Source organism: Cyphellophora attinorum (assembly GCF_001299255.1).
Source record: "Cyphellophora attinorum strain CBS 131958 chromosome Unknown Contig31, whole genome shotgun sequence".
Taxonomy (NCBI): Eukaryota; Fungi; Ascomycota; class Eurotiomycetes; order Chaetothyriales; family Cyphellophoraceae; genus Cyphellophora; species Cyphellophora attinorum.
In genome coordinates this window covers 302,596-322,965 of record NW_017253259.1, presented here as the reverse complement: position 1 = coordinate 322,965, position 20,370 = coordinate 302,596, and the positions used below count along the sequence as shown (strand labels likewise).

Here is a 20,370-nt window from a genome sequence, read left to right as displayed (position 1 = left end):
CAGTCCAGAAAAATCCATCCAGAAGGAAGAAGCAGAGCTTCATTTTCTGGACTGTGCACAAGTCGCATTTATTGAGTCGAAGGTCCAACGTGGCTTCCTCAGTATGTACTTCCCCTTCTGAGGCGAGGCAGGCGTGTGATGGGAAGGAACCGACGCGGCTGTAGTCGACGTGGCTGCTAGAATTATGCTTCTTACCTAGGAAGATACTTCGGAAGGAACGAGAGGGCGTCGTCCATGCCGGACATGACGCTCAAACTATAGACAGTGTAGATCATCCAGGTGGTCGAGTGTATCGTCAACACGATGATGGCGCGAGAAGGTATTCCGATAGGCAGGCGTCGATGGCGCGCCGACATCTGTAACAAGCACTTTGCGTAAAGGGAGAAAATAGATCAAGATCATGGAAAGACAGGAGGGACAAAGAACATAAGACAGGTCACAAATCGCAGACACCTCATAGGCATTAGCACAGGCTGTGCTCTCTGACCTCGATGCGGCCTCTGTTTGACCCTGTGAGATTGTGCAGCGCTATCACTGTCCGCGATGCTGAATGTAAATCAGTCGGCGATTGCGTCGCGGCTGCGATGCACCCTTAACATGGTGCCGAATTCGAGGGATCCTTCAGTGGCGTAGGAGTCTGGTGAGATGATCTCTGGAATCCATCGTACATGCTAGCTCCATTTGACGTCGATGATGAAGCGAAAGTAGCGGTGTACTAATTGGGTTGCAGTTCGAAAGTTGTGTTGGTATCTGAAGACAATAATACCCAGACCGGATGACATGGATTCCAGATGCGGAAAGGTTCCTGGATGAGCGGGCACTGCATCATTCGTCTTTCCTCCAAGCGAAGTGGCGGCCTTCAATGTACCTGGAAGACAGCAAACGAATCGTTCACGGAGTGGTCAAACAGCTAGCTTGACGTTTGGCAAGCTGGTCAAGCTCGCTGTACACTCGCCTGAGCTGATCATAAAGACATCGCCGCCGCCCTTGACGGCTGCCACCCCACCTCTTGACCTTTGGACTGCGGTCAAGCTGTTCTAAGCGAGTCCGCAAGTACACATATCAGAAGCCAGACAAGATGGTCTGTCCGATGAGCACGCTCAAATTTGTGGGCACCATATCACTAGGTCTCCTCACTGTAAGCTCCTCAGCTTCTCAGCTCCCCTTGTCTCCTGCAACACCCTAACGACCTTCCGACTGCCAATACTGACTTTCGAACCAGGGCGTCTCATACTCGCTCTCAACAATAACACTCCCCTCCCTCGCCCTCCTCCCCTCCGCTGCCCGCGCCGCCCGCGCCCTCGAGACCATCCAAGAGCGCGCCACGCGCCGCATCCTCACCCTCGCCTCCGTCTCATCACTCGCCCTCACCACCTGCTACGCCCTCGCATCGCCGCGCGGCAAGCACCCCTACCTCCTATGGACCGCCATGGTGAGCTTCATCGGAGGGCAAGGTGTCGAATACTGGTATAACGGCTGGACGAGGTTTGGGCTGAAGAGAAATGGTCGGGAAAGCGGGTATGTGGAGGTGGAGAGCAGTGAGGTAAATGGGGAGAAGGTTGAGGCGGAGATGGCGAGGGAGGTTAGGACGCAGAATGTGAGGAGCGCGATTGGGTTGGTGGGCTTTGCGATGGGCGTTGTAGGGATCTGGGGCGATGGTGCTTGAGTGCGGCTGAATGAGATACACGATGATGTGGTCGACGAAGGAATGAGCTGCTAGAATGTTTCAAAAAGGGCGTTTGGAGCAAGAAACAGCATGTCACCACTGGCCTGCAGCAGTCGCCGCATGTATCTTGGAGGCTACAGGCAGACGTCACCTGTGTCATGCGATCGATCGATTTGGATAGGCGAAACATCTTCTACTCAGTCAAAAGAATCAATAATGTTTCGACTCCTATGGCACTTCGTGGGTTCACATGACGCTATGCTTTCTGTTGCCCAATGTCACATCATCTCTCATTCTGCCACTGCTCCAGACTTGCCGCATTTGCCCATACATGGTTGTCTGCGCCGTTGGCAGCACCACCCCCACTGCCTACCCCAGGAGCCTCCTCACCGAAGGCGACCTCATCACCGATTCCGTTACCCACCAGGTTCAAGCCTGCCAGACCCCATCCCATAGCATCAAGTTCACGCTGGAAGAAACCACGCTCTTCCTCTTCAATCTCTTGGCCTCCTGCCATAGCCTTCATACCGTCCTCGTCCTCGTCGTCTGTATCATCGCTATCCTCTTCTGCGAGAATGTCTTCCTCACCCGTCTCTCGCTGGACACCATCGCCAGTCCCCTTCTCGCCCTTCCCTTTCCTGCCCTTCTTCCCCTCCTTTAACGCCATAACGTCCCTATACCACCTCCTCATCCACCAAAACGTCAACCCCCTCAACGCCCACTCCAACGGCACCGCTTCCTCTAGCTCCCCGTCCACGGCGCTTTCATGCATACCCGCCAACCATTCATCCCGCAGCTCCGGCCGACAATGTAAGTATATTGCCGTGATGACGCGCATATTACTCTGACGCCATTTCTTCGGGCAATATGGTACCTGGCTCTTGAACAGCTTCAACACGTATAGCCGCAGAGTCGAATCTGGCACACGTAGGACACGGCGAAGAATCTGCGAGGATTTGAACTGCACAAGGAGCAGGACACGGTGCGACTTGCCACGAGTGAGCTTCTGCAGGGTGCGGAGGAGGTGAATCGACGTTTGAAACTGCCGAGATGAGAAAGTTGGCAGTGGCGTGGTAGGCAGCGGCTGCAGGGGATGACCGAGCTCGTCGACTGTGGGATGAGATGATGGATCCTGCGCAGGCTGTGAAGACTGGTCGTCGGAGTTGGTTGGTATCGAGTCTGAGACGCGTCTAGATCCGGCGGCGTACTGATCTGTTGACGACGGCGTTGGATTGGTGGTGGAATCGCGTCGTCTACGGAACCGCTGTCGGAATGACGGCCTGGAGACGTCGGCGAGAGCGGTGGATGATCTGAGTGAAGGTGGCAGTAGCGGAAGAAGGAGAGATCGTCTCGATCGTAGCGGAAGGCGACTAGGTCTTCCAGATTCTGGTGCGCGAAGTACTTCAGTGTGAGTTGGACGTAGTTTGAGTCCAGTAGCAGCTGTGTCAGATACTCGAACTTGAGGACATGCGAGACCTTGAGCCACTTTAGCAGCGAAAACACCACTCCTGCAATCGCCTTCTGACTGATCTCACGCGAGCGTATGTTGTCCAGCTCTTCTAACGAAAGCTCGGCCGGTTTCGGAGGTGGTGGTGGCATAGGCAATGTCTGACCTGCGCCAACATTCGAGTTGGACTTTGTGCGATTCAAGCCTGCAGATTGGTGTGGATCTGCGAAGTTGCCGTTTCGCACTGCAATGTCTTGCACATTGGACAGCATTGCTTTCATCAGCACAATGACGAAAGACTGCATGTCTGCCAGTGAGTGGTGAAAGAAATGTTCGACGGCATCCATCCTCGATCGCAGATCTGGGTCGTCTAGGCCCTCCATCTCTTTAGCTTGCTCCTCTGCAACTTGTTTGCTGATCTCTTCAACGTCAGTATGCTCGTCACTCTTCCAGCCCCGATCATACTTCATGAACAGATCGCGCTGCTTCCAGAGTTGACGCATACCACGTGTCACTCGCATGCGACTTGCGAATAGCTCGCCTGCCTCGATGATGGAGGTTGGCACATCACTGCCATCCCACTTCTTGCCGACCATCAGGTCTTGGAGTTCCGTCGAGCCTCTGCCGCCAAGATCGTTACTCGAGGTGTCCAGTGGTGGATACAGGAACGGGAAGTTCTGGTTCGTCTGATAGTTCTGCTTCTTTCCCGTTTTCCCTCCCGGGCCAATGGGTGAGGGAGGTGGTGACGGAGCCGGTGTCGCAATGTGGACCGGCTGGTGGAAGATCGAGCTGGAAGTGCCAGTCCCAGGGAAAGAAGCGGGATTGGGCACATCATCAGCTCTGTTGGTGTTTTGTGCAACCACGGGCAATATAGTGCGTTGCTCGTTTTCCAACGGTATAAGCGGCAGGGGTGGATTGTAGGCTGGGTACTTCGAAGTGATCTCTTGCCTGAACATATGGTAGTCCAACGGCGATGCTGTCAGCTTTGGATGAGATGCATCGGCCGAGAATGGGTCAACACGCGGCTGTAGGACACCTTTGATGGCTTCCAGATCGTGCTGTACATCTCCAAAGAGAAGGAGGAGAAGTTTCCACAACAGCTGTATGGCATGAATGAGAGGGATGTTGTACGATTCATCCCATCTGAGTCGCGAGATAGTGCTGACCAAGAAGACCAGGATGCTGGGACTCAGGTTCTGTAGAGATTGTCTGATGGTGGAGGCTTCCGGATCCTCCCTACGAGCTCTAGCTGATTCAGTGAGCAGATAGAAGCATGACAGACATAATGACAACTCCCGTTGCTCACTTTCGTCAAGGGCGCCTGACGCGTGGTCTTTTTGGTGTCCTGAAACTTCGGTCCCAGCAGGTGCTAGTTTTGTGGCTGTCAAGAGTGCTGCATAGAGTGGCGAGACCAAGCGATCTTTGACCATCAAATCTGCGCCTCGGTGCATCCACTCGAGCTGTACTGAATTCGGCTTCTTCGACCTCTCCTCCGCGCTGCCGTTGTCTAACGTTGATGTTGAGTCATCGAGCCCAGATGTGACCGTCCAGGCCCCGGTGAGTACGTAGTAGACGCAACCCAAAGCTTCGATTCGCTGCTCAATGAAAGGACTGCTAACTTCCGCAACTATACCATTCAAGAATTCGAGACGAGATTCGTCGCTCACTGCAATCCAAGATATATCGTCCTGTTCGAGCTGGCTTTCGCAATATGCTTTCCACAGAGTTTCGAACGCCTCGCGAGATGCTAGAAGTTGGTCGCGTTCCTGGTCCGCTTCAGTGTACTGAAACCATTCATCAATCTCTGTCTCATAATTATCGGTCTCGCTGTACTGAAATGCATACGCTCTCTGTTCGCTTTTCGGGAACTGACTGACCAGCTGCCGTAATTGTGGCAGGCTTAATGAGTCAGTGACTTCCGGCGGGCCGGGAGGTGGTGCGGGAGGGGGCTGCGACGGCGGCGGAGGTGGCGGTGCAGATCCATCCGGCGCAGACATGGCCTGGGAGGTGCACGAGGTTTGAATGTTGTCCCAAGCGTTGAGGTGTCCGTCAGAGCCAAGGCGCTCAAAGGTTGCTGACGACCCGGGCTGACGATTGTGGTTCCACTATCCACCTCGTCTGCTTTCAGCAGGACCTGTTGCGTCGGGGGACGGTCGGGACCGCCATTGGCTGCCATTGCATCGATCGTGGCGCCTGTCTCACGCCCTCTCGAGCTGCCGACCAGGACTACGGGGTTTTGGCTTTCAGGGAGTGGGCGCTGCACATCTCAAGCCATCTCAAAGGCCTAGTGGTCAGCAGAATTCCACTTGCGCATCGTCCATGATCCGTTTGAGCCATGCATCTTGATGATTCGCATGTCGAACCCACTAGGTAGGTAGCAAAGGCACATGCTGTGGTCAGGCAAGGCAATGTGGCGCGTTGCCAAGAATTTAGCGCACTTGGACGAGGCAACCTACATGACTTCAAGGAAGGTGGCTAATCAGATCACTAAGATAGACAAGTCCTAGCGAGCGTATCGGTGGCGTTGCAGCGACCAGCTCGGCAATGTGCTCTGAATACCGCCAGGAAGGCTCTACTCTACGCCCCTAGCTTGCTTTCAGATCATGCATGTTCTGGAGGTTTCTGCGTCTCCATCCGAAAGTCGCCCCTGGTCACGGGCAGAATGACGTCCATAAGATCTTTCGATCACTCGCAGCTAAATGAAGCCATTTGTAGGATTGTCTGTTGCGGCCACCGACATGTGTCAGCCGAGCCCGCCAGCCTTGCACCGATATTTCGCGCCTTGTCTTCTGCACCTGTTTGCTTAAGCTGTACCGAGTCGCCGCCGCAATCCAGTCGATTCATGAATCGTCGGCGTCGAGTGTGTGATGCCCTAGATACGCGTAGCCACAAGTGTACTGCCGGCACCATGAACCTGTCAAACTCGACAAACGAGAACAGGATGGCGACACGACGGACTCACACATCAAGTGAGCTTATCGGAGCCGCTAAAGACTTGCACGAGCACAGATTGTGCCTGTATGGGGCGTTCCCACTGAGACTGAAGCGTAGGTGACCCATGTGCGCTGACTCAGGATCTCGCCATGAACCGGAACGAAGCGCCCTTGCGTCGTCAGCCTGAATCCTTTGTCGCGCCAGAGCCCGCCTTCTCGTCAGAAAGAAAGTCCTTAGCCTCGTCGAGTAGCTGTCGCTTATAGCGCTGCTGCACGCCGTTGTCAGCCATGGCATTCAACCAACTCGAGTCAAACAGCCCGCCGGTGACCTCCTCATGTCGTTTCGTGACCACTCTTCCTTTCCTCGTGTCGCGCTCCTCTCCAGGCTGTATGAGTCCTGCTTCTTCCAAAGCGTACACCTGCCGCTTCAGGCCTACCTCTATCGACGACAAAGTCGCAAAGTATGTCCTCGAGGCTTCCTGGAAACGGTTCTCTTGATCTTCGGGTGTGGACGAGGTGGTGCTCCCGATGCCAGTATTTGCCAGGATACCCACCGCTTCAGCGGCTGCACCCAGTAGCGTTGCTAGAAACTGGTCTATATCGTTGAGTTCTGCTATTCTCTGGGCTGCTGTGAACGTGACTTGCTTTTCGGGGCTCGTATCGTCCTTCACGGACTCCTCATCACTCGATGCCATCGCAGGCGTGTGTCATGATATGCGTTGAAATGGGTCACGAATGTGAGATGGTGTGCACAAATTGGAGCCTCTCCGAGGCGGCCTTCCGTGGGGTGCGAGGTGCAAACAAATAAAGTCCCAGTCTTCCCAGTGCAGGCACGGTCGCGAAACATAGTCTTGCACGTGACTTTCTTGGCAAGTCACTCCGACCGGCTGAGCACTTCACTACACCTGCCTCCAGACTATTTATCACTTTGGGTCTACAATCAGCGGGATCGACACAATTCCACCAGAGGCCGCCCTGGACGACAAGACTACCACAAGACTCAATTGTTGACGCACCGTCCGGCGGCTCATGAGGTCAAAATGGCCGCGCCACTGCCTAGTCCGGGCCCGCGCGCGTCTGCCATTCCAAATGGCTCCGTCGCGTCTTCCTCAACCACACCTGCCGTCAACGGAATCGGCTCAGCGCCCGCCCAGCCTGTCAATCCTCCGGCCGGCGGCGCACCACAATTGTCGCAGCAGAACCTAAACCAAATAGTGATCGACTACCTCGCCAAGAAAGGGTATCATCGAACAGAAGCTGTCCTCCGAGCTGAGTCTGCGAATCAGGAGATTCCGAAAATGGAGGAGAGCAGGCCGAATCCAAATGCTGTCCAGCACCTGGCGCAGAAATACCTGGACGTCTACATCAAGCTGCAGGCCTGGACGGATGATGCTCTGGACATGTACAAGCCCGAGGTCGAGCGTCTTTCGTGGCCATTTTTCATCTACATGTACCTTGCACTCGTCGAGCAAACAAACTCTGTCATCGCCGAAAACTTCTGGAAGAAATTCGTCGAGCCGTTTCGCACTCAACATGAGCACGATATTCAACTACTCAAGTCTGCGACTCTTCCCGAGCATTTAAAGGCCGACGGCGAGGCGAAGCGGTATCTGAGCAACAAGTATCGTGTAAACCTTTCCAATCCAGCCAATATGTACTGCCTCACCTTCTTCGAGTCCCTGCCGAGAGAGCAGTACGCTCTACTCATCAAAATACTAGAGACGAACATTGACCTGAGGGTATCGGATCGCGCAACAGACGATCGATACAGCTTCGCGTCTGTTATTCTCCGGGCACAGGATGATTCGAACCTCCCTCCAGACGACGAGGGTATACCTGGTCACAAATCTGGCAACGCTATCATCACAGATCAGGCCAACGTGGGCAATACTCTGGCGACTCTCAAATTGGGCAAGCTCCAGATGGACAAGGACACGGAAGAAGATGTGCGCGCCGATCTGGAGGAGATTGACAGCAAAATGCCACCCGCGCCAGGTCAATCGACATTGGTTGAGACTCACGAGAAGATCAATATCAAGCAGGAAGAAGACGAGGATGGCCCAACACGCACAGAAATACCCTTTCCGGTGTCCACCTCCCGCGACGTTCACATGGAGGTCACCAAAATTCGAGAGTCTCGCGATCGTCTAAAGGTCGAGGGCCGGACAGGCGGAATTGGACCTGGCGTGAGCGTCTGCATGTACACCTTCCACAACTCCGCAGACAGCATCAACTGCATGGACTTCTCAAGCGACCTCAAGCTGGCAGCTACAGGGATGGCTGAGTCATATATCAGAGTTTGGACTCTGGATGGTTCAGCACTTGGCCCGCAGTCGAATGGTCAAGCGCAAGCGTCACAGCGTCTGATAGGGCATGGCGCTCCTGTATACGCGGTACGCTTTGCACCGGCCGTCGGTCCCTACGACGAAAGCTCGACGGGCACTGGTGTCAAGTGGTTGCTGTCGGGCGGTGGTGACGGAAACATCCTCCTCTGGTCCTTGGACACATTCCAAGCAGTCGTGAAGTATCAAGGCCATACTGGCCCTGTATGGTCGCTGGACTGGAGTCCTCAGAGCCATTACTTCGTATCTGGCGGTCTCGATAAGCTTGGTCGAATCTGGACGACCGACAAAGTCCACCCTGTCCGTATCCTCGCCGGGCATGACAAAGACGTCGAAGTCGTTGCGTATCATCCGAACTCCGCATATGTCTTCACGGCTTCCACAGATCGAACCATCCGAATGTGGGCGGTTACGACAGGAAACGCAGTGCGAATGTTCACCAGTCACACTACACCAATCACTGCAGTCGCATGCAGTCCTGATGGCAAGTTGCTTGCTTCTGCAGACGACAACGGAAGCATCATCCTTTGGGATCTCGCCACAGGCAAACGAATGAAGCAAATGCGCGGTCATGGCAAAGGCGGGATCTGGTCTCTCTCGTGGAACAATGAATCAACGATCTTGCTCTCTGGCGGAGCTGACAATACTGTGCGAGTATGGGATGTGCACGGTCCTCCTAAGGAGCCAGCCGCAGCAAAGCCAGGCGAGGCAGGTAAGGCAGGCGACGGATCTGGACCGACCATGCTACAGAGTACGGGCGCAAAGAAGGGCAGAAAGGAGGCTGTCGTCACCGCTGATCAGATCAGCGCCTTCCCGACAAAAAGCAGTCCGGTCTACCACGTTCAGATGACGAGTATGAACCTCGCGTTAGCGGGAAGTGCATATCTACCGGAGCTGCAGGCGAGGCCGAGTCAGGGATCGTAGAATAAAATTCTGGCGCGAAAATCGGGCCAGGGAGGGTGCTGACGGTCCAAAACTGCTAGGGATACAGATGGGCTGAGCGTCACTTGAGCTTCACTTGGTTGGCATAGTTATCGTGGTTCACCCAGCCAGGGAGGGCGCTGAAGGTCTGGGGCTGTTTTGCTAACAAATCGGCAGACTTGAGATGAGCGTCACTGGAGCGTCACATGAGCGTCATTTCGTGACAACAAAATGAACATGGAAATTGGCTCAGGGAGGCCGCTGACTGGGTCATCGATATCTTTTCTCCTTCAATCAAAGTGTTGCTGATGACTGTCTGATAATGATTCTCACACAGTAACGGTGTCACGCCTTTGGCATAGCCGCCATCCCATCAACTCACTGAACGAATATTCAATTCCGCAAAACACCCGTTTTCTCGGAGCTTGCGCCCACCTGGGAGTCCTCTGACTACCTCTCCCTGCCATCCTGCCCAGTCCGCCACACCGGGAGGGTCCCATCGATTGAACTTTCCACATCAGGCTCACACGCCGCGTTCGAATCTCATGCCACCCAGTCCGGGGTAGATGACATCACCTGACAGTTGTCTCCAGTTTTCGCCGGAAGTGCGACCAGTTGCGGCAGACTCATGGCTGTTGTCGGTCGACCGCTCGTTGACGGGATGCTTGGTCAGGTCAGTATAGGCGCTCAGTACCTTGCATGGGTCATACATACCCTTCCGCCCGTTGCGTCTCGATGAACTTCTCCAACGAGTGCGAGAAGTCGGTCGTCTAGCAGTTGTCGCACTTCAGCAGCGCTTCTTTCGAAGTCATCCTGAAGCTGGCGCCTGCGATCGGCGTCAGGAGTGCTGCCGGGAGATGTGCCGGGAGTGCTACTGGGAGTGTTGCTGGCGGTGCTGCCAGTCGCCTTCATAGTACGGCTGCTATCGCTCGACTCCGGGTTGAGGAGGTCCTGGGTCATATCAGCATGAACACTTGCTTGTCTCGTATCGGTCATACATACAGGAATGGAGATTTTTCTTTTTCCAGTGTTCGGAGCGCTCCCGATCGCCGGAAGACCACGGCGGGCGTTGCTCCGCGACCCGTTGGAAGATGACTTGGCCAGGTCAGCATAACGACTCTGTCTCGCATCGGTCGTACTTGCGTTGTTGGCAATCCATCCGGAGGCCTTTTTTGGCGTGTTCGGAGGGCTCACATGGTACGGGCCATTCGCGCTGGCATCGGCCATACGTTCCGGCTTGTGAACAGCGGCATTATCTCCCAAGAGGAGCAATCCTTCGGCCGCGTCCAACTCCGACCTTTTCTCCTCGACTTGCGGCACTTCGATCGAGTCGAGCATGTCGTAAAGTCGTTGGCGCTGCTCTGAAGTTCCGAGTCGCTTATACCATTTATCAGCCTCCGTGCCCAGGCGGAGACGGCCATCCGGCCCTATTGTTGCATTCAACGGGGGGAACCATCTTCCGAAAGAGACCCCATCAACATCGCCTTCATGCAGGTACTCGAACAGCTTGCTGAGTTTGTTGGCGTCCGTCTGGGATGACTTTTGGGCCGTGGTCCTCTTGAAAGCGTGCCACTTCGGGCGGGGCTGGGGCCTCTGCGCAATGCGCTCGTTCCTCTCCAGCACCAGGGCAGCCGCTATAAGCATCTTTTTGAGCAGGCTTCGCACATCGTCCGCCTTGAGACCTATTTCTGGAGCCTTCCTTTTGAGGGCGACAATGAGGAAGCTGTCGGTTGCCGCATCCAGCTGAGGGAGCAGGATATTCTCCCGCTCGGGGACTTCCGGCAGCATATCGATCATGAATTTCTTGAGTCGATACAGGAATCTCTCATAGTCGTTCCGCGGCACGGCCTCGACGTTCCGCTGGCGCTTTCCTTCCACTTTGGCTGTCTTGGGGCTATTGCCCCGCTGCTTCGCGACTTTGGGCATCTTGATGCCAAACTCCAAACCCGGGAGCAATTTGGAAGAATCCAATGTTGTCAGTGAGTCAGACCAAGGCCGCCTGCGAGGGGTCTACTCACAGCTTCGATCGATTGTTGGATATGTTTAAGGACTGACAAATATCTGCCAGTCCGATTGAGCGAGCGAAAATCTCGCACAAGGACTACGCCTACCTCGAAGGTACTAGCAGCGAGGGGGCTCTTTATAGGAAAGACGCCTGAGCCAAAGCCAAAATTGTCCACCGTCGAATGCAAGCACAGCATTATGTATAGAGTTCGCTGCTTTAAGCACCTCGATGATAATTGAACCACAACAAACCAAAGTCTGGCGCGAGCAATGGACCAGATTGGGCTCAAAAGGGGAAGACTAGAGGCTGAACGTCCAATTGTCACGGCATGATCCGGTCGGACAGTGGCTCTGAATACCTTGAGCTGAAATACCCTGGTGAAAGAGCACTTCTAGCAAGTACTACATTACGTTAGAGCCAACTCTCGCCGACAATGAGTCAAATGTGCTCGAAAACGGGCATGCTGAGTTCAACGGTATCTCCCACAAGGCTGTTGCCTGAGCAGGAATTTCGATCAGGGTGGCGATTGGGCATACGCTTAAGGGCATTGCAAAATCGCGTTTGCATTGCTATAAGCTGAACAACAGGCCATGTCGGAATATGCGGTAAGCTTGCGGCAGTCCGATGATTAAAGGCCGGGCAGAGGACTGGCACATGCTGAGATACTACAGTTGTTTAACAAACGACCACCGACTGAGTTCCGCCACAAATAACACAGGGGTGGGAATCCTGAGCGGGATGACCTGGACTGCGGAAATAGGGAGTCAGCCTCGGAGACCAATTTGGGCATGATTTCCTGGGCGACCTGATTGGGGGTTGGGGGTTGAGGGGGCGAGGGAGGGTTTGGCGCTCCCGAAGCAAAGCCGGGCGGGGGATCTGGTGTCGGAAGCAGGTATTGAATTTCAAGGATGGCTGCAATATGGAACAGGCTCCTCTGGCGGAAGATCAATGCTTTTAGGGGTATTGATCTGGGCAAAGGTCAATGTAGGGTATCCCATCGCAGGTGGCAGGCATGAGATCTCGCAACCGAATGATAGTTTGGAAGGGCAGTTGGATGAAATTTAGTGCTGGCTAAAGCCCGGGAGCACCTATTGATATTGATACTTGGGCCGGCAACTAGGAACCTCCCAACTTCCCGTGCCCGACCGTCTAGGTGCCTGCCTGCGAATGGAGGTGTATCAGATGCATTGACTCAATTGAAATGCTACTGCCTTTCTTCACAGCAATTCTGCAGCCTCTGTCTGATCAAGTGCAGTCACAATGTCACCATGGTCCAACATTGTTACCCAGTCAACCACTTCACTCAGCTTCTTCTCCCCTCCACCTTCAAGCCATTTAGACCTCAATCTCTTAACGTGTGCTTGCTGCACCTGTTGTCTCTTAGGTGCCTTTCCGATCTGCTTTTACAGGCCACTACCATCTGACCTGAATTGACATCGAGAGCAGAGCCCATCAATCATGTCGAAGCGGCAGCGCGCGACACACACAGGCAGCGGTCGCTGGTCCCGGACCGCAGCACATCGTCCCCATCCGCAGGCTGTCAACAACCCCAAACCCGTCCAGAATCCAACCTCAGTCGCAGCGAAAGACAACGATAGCAGTAGTGAAGAAGATGGTGAGATAAGACCTCTCAAGCGCATGAAGCTGACCTCGTCCACATCAGGCGATTACCATGGTCCCGCAAAGAACAACATCAGAGGCCTGAAGAACACCAGAAGTCTGTCCTACGCCGAAGGCAGCCACCGCGGCAATCGCTCCTTCGCGAAGTTGAAGAGCAACAGAAGTCTTTCATACTCGCAGGTCCAGCACACTCGCGCAGTCGCTCCACGGCATCATAGCTCTGCCAGACCGATACTCAGCGGAATGGAACCCGCAGATCTACACAACCTGGTTCAGGCCTACAAAGCGGCGGAAGAAGCACAAAAGCTAGAGGCTCAGCGTCAGGTGGTCGATCGTGCCCTGCGCAAGATCGAGAAGTGGGCGGATATGTGGCTCGAGGGAAAGCTAAGCGGCGACGAGGACTGGGCGACACTTGGACTGGCTTGGATGATGCCCGACAACTAAATGGCACGGGACGGAGATTGTGGCGGTTGTGTGTTTGATATCTCTTGGATGTCCGTGATGGACGCGATGAGATGCTGCATACTACGTGGATGTGCTTCGGGTTTCGAGCCTCTGAGATGGCATGCTAGGCGTCTTGAATACTGTACATCATGTATGGCTTCTCCCATAGATCGACTGAATGGATTGAGACACCGGACAGGTAGGCTCACGGTCTCATTGTCGGAAGTGACATTAAACATGGATATTTGCTCACCTGCCGATCTACCACTACCGAAAACTGGGACCCAGCGCGACGACAGCACGGTGAAGACCTTTTCCAGATTCCGCGGCACGCGAGAAGAGGATCGCGCGGAGTCTGCGACACTGCGATCCCAAGACACAGTCGAGGCTACGAGGATCGAGGTCAATTCACAGTTTCTCCTTTGGCACAACGCCAGAGCTTATGTAGCGTACTCTTAGGCAAACAAGGGCAAGATACACAACGGTCTGGGCGGTACGCCGCCTATCACACCGCCGGCTTCATCAGCTCCAGCTCCGCAGGGATTAGGCTTAAAAGGCCGAGGACTACGACTATAGCGGCGACGAGAATGGTTGTAGCGGCGACGAGTCTGAGCGCATTGGGATGAAGCAAAGAGGACTTCTCCGGGTCAGAGCTGGTGTTGATCCACGAGGAGCTCGTGTCCTTGCTTCCACTGCCATGGATCCTCTTGTGTCGTGTGATTCCCAAATACTGCACGGACAGACTACATCTCCACGTGCTTCACTGTGAGACGCGAGATTGTTGTTCTGGCACTCAAACTGGCAGAAAGCACAAGAGGTAAGGTCACCTAGGCCATTGGAACAGCAAGCGCAGCATTAGACTGTGATAAGGCGCACTGAGATATGCGATGTAAGTCACTTCTTTCCCACTAAGCTGTATTATTGCCGCCTGGTCTAGTGGCAGCGGCGGCTGCAGTTAATGGTATACAGCTCGAACTTGACCACGTATTTTCTTTCAGCCTTTTGCTACGATATCTGCCATCTCCTCCTGGCTTACCATCACCTTGAAAGGCTCGTATGGCATGCCCATCTTTTCTGCCTGCCTTTTCTCATAATCGGTAAATTGCTGCGAGATGAATCCCCCTCTCAAGCCGCCTCGCACTGCGCCGGCTCGGGTATCCCCATAGAACTCGGAGAACTCCTTAGGTAACTCTGGACTGTTGGGCGTCGCCATCCACAACCGCATCAAATGACGTTTCTGGTCTGGTTCCTCGAAGTCTTCAAAGGACGTCCGCGAATGCCATATGACGAAGTTGTTCAGCAATTGAAGATCACCTCGCTCTAGCTCCATCGAATAGCAGTACTCGTCTGAAGGCATCAACCTGTCGAGAACTGCAGAAGGCACGTCAGTACAGGGGCATATTGCTTTGCCAGAGAGGCACGTACTATCCATGGCCCTGGTCTGCTCCTCCGTCATTCTCGGCACCTCTGGAAAGTCTCTCTGCGCGGCTGTTGTATCTTTGCGGTTTGTACGATGCACGGGATACGAGGTGACATCACCAAAGATCGGACAGCGGTAGTATGCTGGCTGTGACGGATCCTGAGCACCCTGAAAGCTGTGGAAGAAGTTGTTATCCGAGAGAACAGGCACGAGCTCAGGATGCTTCTCCTGCATTGCTTCGCGCATTGCAATCGAGGACACTACCTTGGATGTTCCGCCGGATTTTGCTGTACGGCGGCATAGAAGTGCGACTGTTGTCTAGCGTTAGCAAAAGCCCCGACTTGACCTTTCTCCGGATCGAGGTGATGCGAGAACGAGGCACTGACCAACGTCTGAGTAGTCCTGGTGGAAATCAAGCTGGACATTGGTATTGTATCCTCGCCCACCCTTCACGTAGTAGCTGCCTCCTGTGTCGCGAACGTTATTGATGATCTCACTGGCCTTGTTTTGCGCTCGTCCAACGCCCATGTATAGGCTCATTCCCCAGTACGCAATCCGCATGTCTGCCTCACTCCAATCATCTGTCGGAAAACCTTTCACTAGGACCATACCCCATCGTCCCTGGGTGGCATCGATAGCCCTTTCTATTGCTGCTCGAGACGCATCTGGGAGTGGAAAGTCTGACTGCTCCATGTCCAGCAGGTCCTTGCCCGTCGTTTTGGCATGGTCTAGGGCCTGATTGAATCCTTGCGCTTCCTCGGGCGTAAGGCGCTGGATCCAAGATGAGTTCTGTTCAACATCTTTGGCCTTCCAGGCTTGTGGGGTGTCTACTGGTGCAATCATGGTTTGTTCCTTGCTTGGCAGCGTAAGTGAGGGCGATTGATAGGCTACCCGCGAGCTGATTACCGGTAAGTCGATACTGATGTCGTCGACGAGCACATCTGATGTTGAATTATGTTATACCCGTGCCCGATCGGACTTCGACGACCACGAAAGCCGAGTTGAACGCGCTCCCGATTTTTGCGGGGTAGAACATACTGAAACCATGCTACTTGTTGGCAGTGGCTTGTCCACAAGTGATGGGCAGCCCAATCGTCATGCTCTGGGATCCCACTGAGGTGTCATTGGCGGCAAAGTGGCTCGTGAATGGCTGCTGGAAGAGAAAAGGATAAGAGTCGGCGGTTCCCTTCTTCGACCTTCCCCAAATCTGACCCCACGACGTCCATGAAACGTGCCACTGCTCGCATTGTTTTTCTCCATACCATCGCTCCGATCGGCTTTGGTACTCAGATATCCGAGGCAGTGACTACTCTGGGTTGTGAAAAGGACCACAGCCAAGGGCACCGCGCTCGCGTGCCAACATCATCACGGACCGTCTAACTCGGTAACTGTGGTCGTGATCTCCGAGTTCCTCATCGTATATCAAAGCAGTAAGCATCACTTGAGCTAGTATAGATACCAAGCATTCTCTCCTCCACAGAAGCATATATACTGCACTTCAATCATGTCAACTGCAATCAAGACCAATGGCACTACCAACGGCGTGGGCGACGAGCACATCACTGACGCCTACGTCGACTTCATTGTCGACGCCAAATATGAAGCACTCCCAGAAAAAGCCATCTCAAAGTTAAAGGACCTAATCATTGATCACATCGGCGTTGCTGCTGGCGCTGCTCTTGGCTCTGACTCGAGCGCTCCCATCTTCAAGGGCATACAGGCATTCAGTGCTGGCACAACTGGCTCTTGTACGGTCTACACTAAAGGGCACAATTTTGCTCCTCAATACGCCGCTCTGCTGAACGGTGCTTTCGCTCACTCCTACGATTTCGATGATACATACGCGCCAGGAACTGTCCATCCTGGTGCATCAGTGATTCCTGCAACTCTTGCTCAAGCTCAAGTCACAGGAGCATCTGGCCAGGATGTCCTATTAGCCATTGCGGTAGGCTATGAGATAGTCTGTCGGCTCTCTCGCGCCCTAGGCGCCGGTTCGTATACACGCGGCTTTCACAACACAGCAACCACAGGTATCTTTGGATCAATTGGCGCCATTTGCAAGCTTCGCGGCCTTCCTCGTCAGGTCGTAGTCGATGCCCTTGGCTTGGCTGGCTCGAAGGCGTCTGGCTCAATGCAATTCCTGCACAACGGCAGCTGGAACAAGCGCTTACATCCAGGTTTCGCCGCACACGATGCCATGTTGTGCGTTGCACTGGCTGAGCAGGGCGTGACTGGCGCCACGCGCATCTTCGAGGGCAAAGTCGGTCTGCTGCATGCCTTCAGCGAGTCGTCAGACACTCATGGTCTGACCGAAGCTCTGGGTTCGCACTGGGAGTTCCCACTCACTGCTCTGAAACCATTCAGCGCCTGTCGATACACGCATACTGGCATTGAGATCGTCAATAATGTAGCAAAGGAACTCGGCCGAGACAACATGCCAAAGAAGATGGAGGTCCGACTTGGAAAGGCAGGTTACGGCATTGTTGGAACGCCAGTCCCCGGCAAGCTGTCACCTCAGAATCTTGTCGATGCTCAATTCAGCAACTACTACCAGCTCGCTGTGACATGGTTCCACGGCGCAGGCATCGGCTTCGCAGCGTACGATGATGACAAATTTAACGACAAGCGCGTTCGGGAGCTGTGTGGTCGTATCAGCCACATCGAAGACCCGGAATGTCCTGTATGGGGCACAATCATCGATATCGAAATGGAAGATGGTAAGAAGATACACAAGATGATGGAATGGCCTCTTGGCGAAGAGCAGCATCCGTTCAGCCCGGCCCAGGTCAGAGAAAAGTTCCATGGGCTGGTCACCAAGGTATACGATGACGCTCGGGCTGGAGAGATCGTGAAGGCGGTTGATGGTATCGAAAGCAGCAAAGTTGCAGATATCCTCAAGTTATTGTAGGAATATAGCAAAATGCAACGTGCGCCTCCGTGCCTAACATCACATAAGGCTCGAGCTGGACCAAGGGTGTTCAATTGTAGATGCCGCTGTGTGCCCGGTGACAGTCCTCAGGACGTCGTGTGAGCTTTCCACCACGCATCGCTGTGCCGCAGCACCTCCTCTTCCCACTTCGCTACTGGTCCAATGACCTCGATGTCCTTCTGCCCAGCATCCACCACCGTCCGACAAGGCAATGCCATAGTCATATTCTCCCCATTGTCGTCGCCCGTCAGCCGGCCTAGACTCCCCTCACTGGCCGCATACAAGATACGACCGACCCCAACCCAGTAGGTAGTGCCCGTGCACATTGCGCAGGGTTCCCAAGTCGAGACAAGCGTGCACTTTCCCAAGAACTCCTCTGCATAGTGGATGGCTGCGAGACGCGCGAGTTCACTTTCGGCGTGCTGATAATGCGATATTGAGAAATGCGAGAGCAGTATTGAAGTGTTGTCTGGTCCAAGCAGCACGGCGGCGAAGGGACGTTTGTTGTGGTGAGTTGTTGCCTCATCTTGAACCTTGAGACATGTCTGGAAAGCGGCGTCAATCTGATCTGTGGTTAATGGAAGGCGATGTGACTGCTGCATAGCGAATATGACCTTGGTCTAAATGTCTTCTGACTGTAAACACGTAGGTGTTGTCACAGATCTTTGCCCGGATTGTGCACCTGTTTGATATGCCAAGAGATAAGACCCTTCTCTCTCGGACAACTGCTCAAGTGGGTCATTGCACCTACCTTTCTTCGAATATACACTGCTGCTATTCAGAAACTGACTGTTACCAGCGAACAGCTTGCAGTCATCAAGCATGTCGAGAATTTGCTCAGGTAGTCGATCGTTGCTCTGAATCGGTAGTCAGCATTAAGATTCATAGAATGACACCATTTCTCGATCCTTCCCCACTACTTTCCATTGGTCGGCGATGGACTGCATGATAAAGTAATCCCTAGCATCTTTCCATGTTCTTTTTCGAAGTACAGATAGACCGTGCATGACCTTCATCCATCCACAATGACCAGGAGAACCATCGGCCAGCCGCAAACCAGCACAATGGCGAACAAGAATATCCCAGCGGACGTCAAAGACCTCGCCTTATTCCTGGCCAAGCACGGGCCGAGGAAGGTGCTACCAACGCCACGCCGCGTGCGATTTTCATTCAACGGCGCCTTCGTCGCAGACACGGACTGTGCTCTGCATGTCTGGGAGCATGAGTACTATCCTCAGTTCTATCTACCAAGGGAGGCTTTCAACGTCAAGACTGAGGGCTTCAAGGTTGACCTACAGGAAGGCGAGGTGCTGAAGGATTCACAGGGCCTCGTGGTGGGCCGCCAGTGCAGCTTGACCGTGACGCCTGACGGGGAGCTCCCTGGACGGGCGAAGACGCTTACAGAGATTGTGTGCTTTTCCGAGAGTCTGAAAGGCCCAGCGGAGGCTCTAAGAGGCTACGTCAAAGTAGCATTCGCGGCAGCAGACCAGTGGTTTGAGGAAGACACGCCGATCTTCGTACATCCGAAGGATCCCTTCAAGCGTATCGACACTCTACAGTCCAACAGACCCATCCGAATCTCGCTTGACGGCACAGTCCTCGCTGAGTCCACAACTTCGGTACACCTTCTTGAGACGTCCTTGCCTACTCGGTACTATATTCCCTTGAGCTCTATCAACGCTGCGTTTCTACGTCCTAGTGATACAAGATCGTTGTGTCCGTACAAAGGAGAGGCACAGTATCACGACATAGTCCTACCAGGTGGGAAAGTGTTCAAGGACTTGGTGTGGTACTACACACGGCCGACAAGCGAAAGTGTTGGAGTGGTGAACTTGAGGTGCTTCTACAACGAAAAGGTGGACATCGAGATCACTGACGCAAAGGGGCTCTGGAAGAGATTGGAAAGACCAGTGACTCATTTTGCTTGATTGAGGCTAAGTAGTGCTACAGCTTTCCTGCCATGACGCGTAGTATGCGCCCAGATCGCTTGGTATCGACCATTTGAGCCTCGCTCTTGTCCTCGTTTTTCATGTCGATTGTCACTTATGTTTTGGTGCTGTCGCCGTTGACATAGGCGCAAAGAGCATGGTACCAGCGCTGTTCCTGCTCGTCCAGCGACTGATCATCGGTCGGGATGGGGATGGCGGCGGTAGCGGCTGTGTTCTCGGCAGGGGCAGAATCGATGGTGGCGGTCGCGGTGTGTGTGGCGGTACCGGTGCTGGTGGCGGCTGTGGTGCTGGTGCTGGCAGTACGGCAGGGAAGAATCATTTGCGCAGCGTTGTCACCCAAAACCTCGTTGCGATCTTGCCTAAGCCGCATCACAAGATTATTGTGCGGGTTGGCCATCTTCGATGTGAGTTCGCGCCGAGATTCGTTCGACGGGAATGCGGTCGCAACAGAAAGCCGGACGTAATTTTGGTCGAAAGCGGTGGTGTGCTAAGAATAATTCTGGAGAAGGCAAAGCTGAAGTTCAACAGTAAGAGATTGTGAATTTGAGTGAACACAATTCTCTCGTTTAGACGGAGATTCTGGTTGCTGTGGAGCATCTCTGTTCTTTGCGTTTCTTATGCCTGTTGTGGCATACGCTGAGGTTGCTAACGTAGTGTGCCAACTCTATCCACTGACTTCCAGCACGTGAGACCC

At 53.9% G+C, this 20,370-nt stretch overlaps 11 protein-coding genes across 11 annotated transcripts; 5 read left to right on the top strand and 6 right to left on the bottom strand.

The window, feature by feature from the left end:
• Positions 1–1,078: 1,078 nt before the first annotated feature.
• Positions 1,079–1,666, top strand: AB675_3009 (uncharacterized protein; the record flags this gene model as incomplete). Its single annotated transcript, XM_018143027.1, has 2 exons — positions 1,079–1,138; positions 1,223–1,666. The coding sequence occupies 2 exons, from the start codon at positions 1,079–1,081 to the stop codon at positions 1,664–1,666; spliced, it is 504 nt and encodes a 167-aa protein (XP_017996341.1).
• A 283-nt stretch (positions 1,667–1,949) lies between these two features.
• AB675_3008 (Factor arrest protein 11) lies at positions 1,950–5,110 on the bottom strand (the record flags this gene model as incomplete). Its single annotated transcript, XM_018143026.1, has 2 exons — positions 1,950–2,845; positions 2,875–5,110. 2 exons carry the CDS (start codon positions 5,108–5,110, stop codon positions 1,950–1,952), a joined length of 3,132 nt encoding a protein of 1,043 aa, XP_017996382.1.
• A 1,115-nt stretch (positions 5,111–6,225) lies between these two features.
• On the bottom strand, positions 6,226–6,741 carry AB675_3007 (uncharacterized protein; the record flags this gene model as incomplete). The annotated part of the gene is made up of 1 exon (XM_018143025.1): positions 6,226–6,741. The coding sequence occupies one exon, from the start codon at positions 6,739–6,741 to the stop codon at positions 6,226–6,228; it is 516 nt and encodes a 171-aa protein (XP_017996435.1).
• A 345-nt stretch (positions 6,742–7,086) lies between these two features.
• AB675_3006 (Transcription initiation factor TFIID subunit 5) lies at positions 7,087–9,312 on the top strand (the record flags this gene model as incomplete). Its single annotated transcript, XM_018143024.1, has 1 exon — positions 7,087–9,312. One exon carries the CDS (start codon positions 7,087–7,089, stop codon positions 9,310–9,312), a length of 2,226 nt encoding a protein of 741 aa, XP_017996356.1.
• Positions 9,313–9,832: 520 nt separating this feature from the next.
• AB675_3005 (uncharacterized protein) lies at positions 9,833–11,235 on the bottom strand (the record flags this gene model as incomplete). Its single annotated transcript, XM_018143023.1, has 3 exons — positions 9,833–9,973; positions 10,024–10,260; positions 10,312–11,235. 3 exons carry the CDS (start codon positions 11,233–11,235, stop codon positions 9,833–9,835), a joined length of 1,302 nt encoding a protein of 433 aa, XP_017996416.1.
• Positions 11,236–12,772: 1,537 nt separating this feature from the next.
• Positions 12,773–13,378, top strand: AB675_3004 (uncharacterized protein; the record flags this gene model as incomplete). Its single annotated transcript, XM_018143022.1, has 1 exon — positions 12,773–13,378. One exon carries the CDS (start codon positions 12,773–12,775, stop codon positions 13,376–13,378), a length of 606 nt encoding a protein of 201 aa, XP_017996401.1.
• A 994-nt stretch (positions 13,379–14,372) lies between these two features.
• On the bottom strand, positions 14,373–15,641 carry AB675_3003 (uncharacterized protein; the record flags this gene model as incomplete). Its single annotated transcript, XM_018143021.1, has 3 exons — positions 14,373–14,749; positions 14,804–15,109; positions 15,185–15,641. The coding sequence occupies 3 exons, from the start codon at positions 15,639–15,641 to the stop codon at positions 14,373–14,375; spliced, it is 1,140 nt and encodes a 379-aa protein (XP_017996381.1).
• A 661-nt stretch (positions 15,642–16,302) lies between these two features.
• Positions 16,303–17,706, top strand: AB675_3002 (Cis-aconitate decarboxylase; the record flags this gene model as incomplete). Its single annotated transcript, XM_018143020.1, has 2 exons — positions 16,303–16,975; positions 17,060–17,706. 2 exons carry the CDS (start codon positions 16,303–16,305, stop codon positions 17,704–17,706), a joined length of 1,320 nt encoding a protein of 439 aa, XP_017996364.1.
• A 107-nt stretch (positions 17,707–17,813) lies between these two features.
• Positions 17,814–18,329, bottom strand: AB675_3001 (putative cytosine deaminase; the record flags this gene model as incomplete). Its single annotated transcript, XM_018143019.1, has 1 exon — positions 17,814–18,329. The coding sequence occupies one exon, from the start codon at positions 18,327–18,329 to the stop codon at positions 17,814–17,816; it is 516 nt and encodes a 171-aa protein (XP_017996355.1).
• A 462-nt stretch (positions 18,330–18,791) lies between these two features.
• Positions 18,792–19,655, top strand: AB675_3000 (uncharacterized protein; the record flags this gene model as incomplete). The annotated part of the gene is made up of 1 exon (XM_018143018.1): positions 18,792–19,655. One exon carries the CDS (start codon positions 18,792–18,794, stop codon positions 19,653–19,655), a length of 864 nt encoding a protein of 287 aa, XP_017996339.1.
• Positions 19,656–19,770: 115 nt separating this feature from the next.
• AB675_2999 (uncharacterized protein) lies at positions 19,771–20,073 on the bottom strand (the record flags this gene model as incomplete). Its single annotated transcript, XM_018143014.1, has 1 exon — positions 19,771–20,073. The coding sequence occupies one exon, from the start codon at positions 20,071–20,073 to the stop codon at positions 19,771–19,773; it is 303 nt and encodes a 100-aa protein (XP_017996439.1).
• Positions 20,074–20,370: the final 297 nt, after the last annotated feature.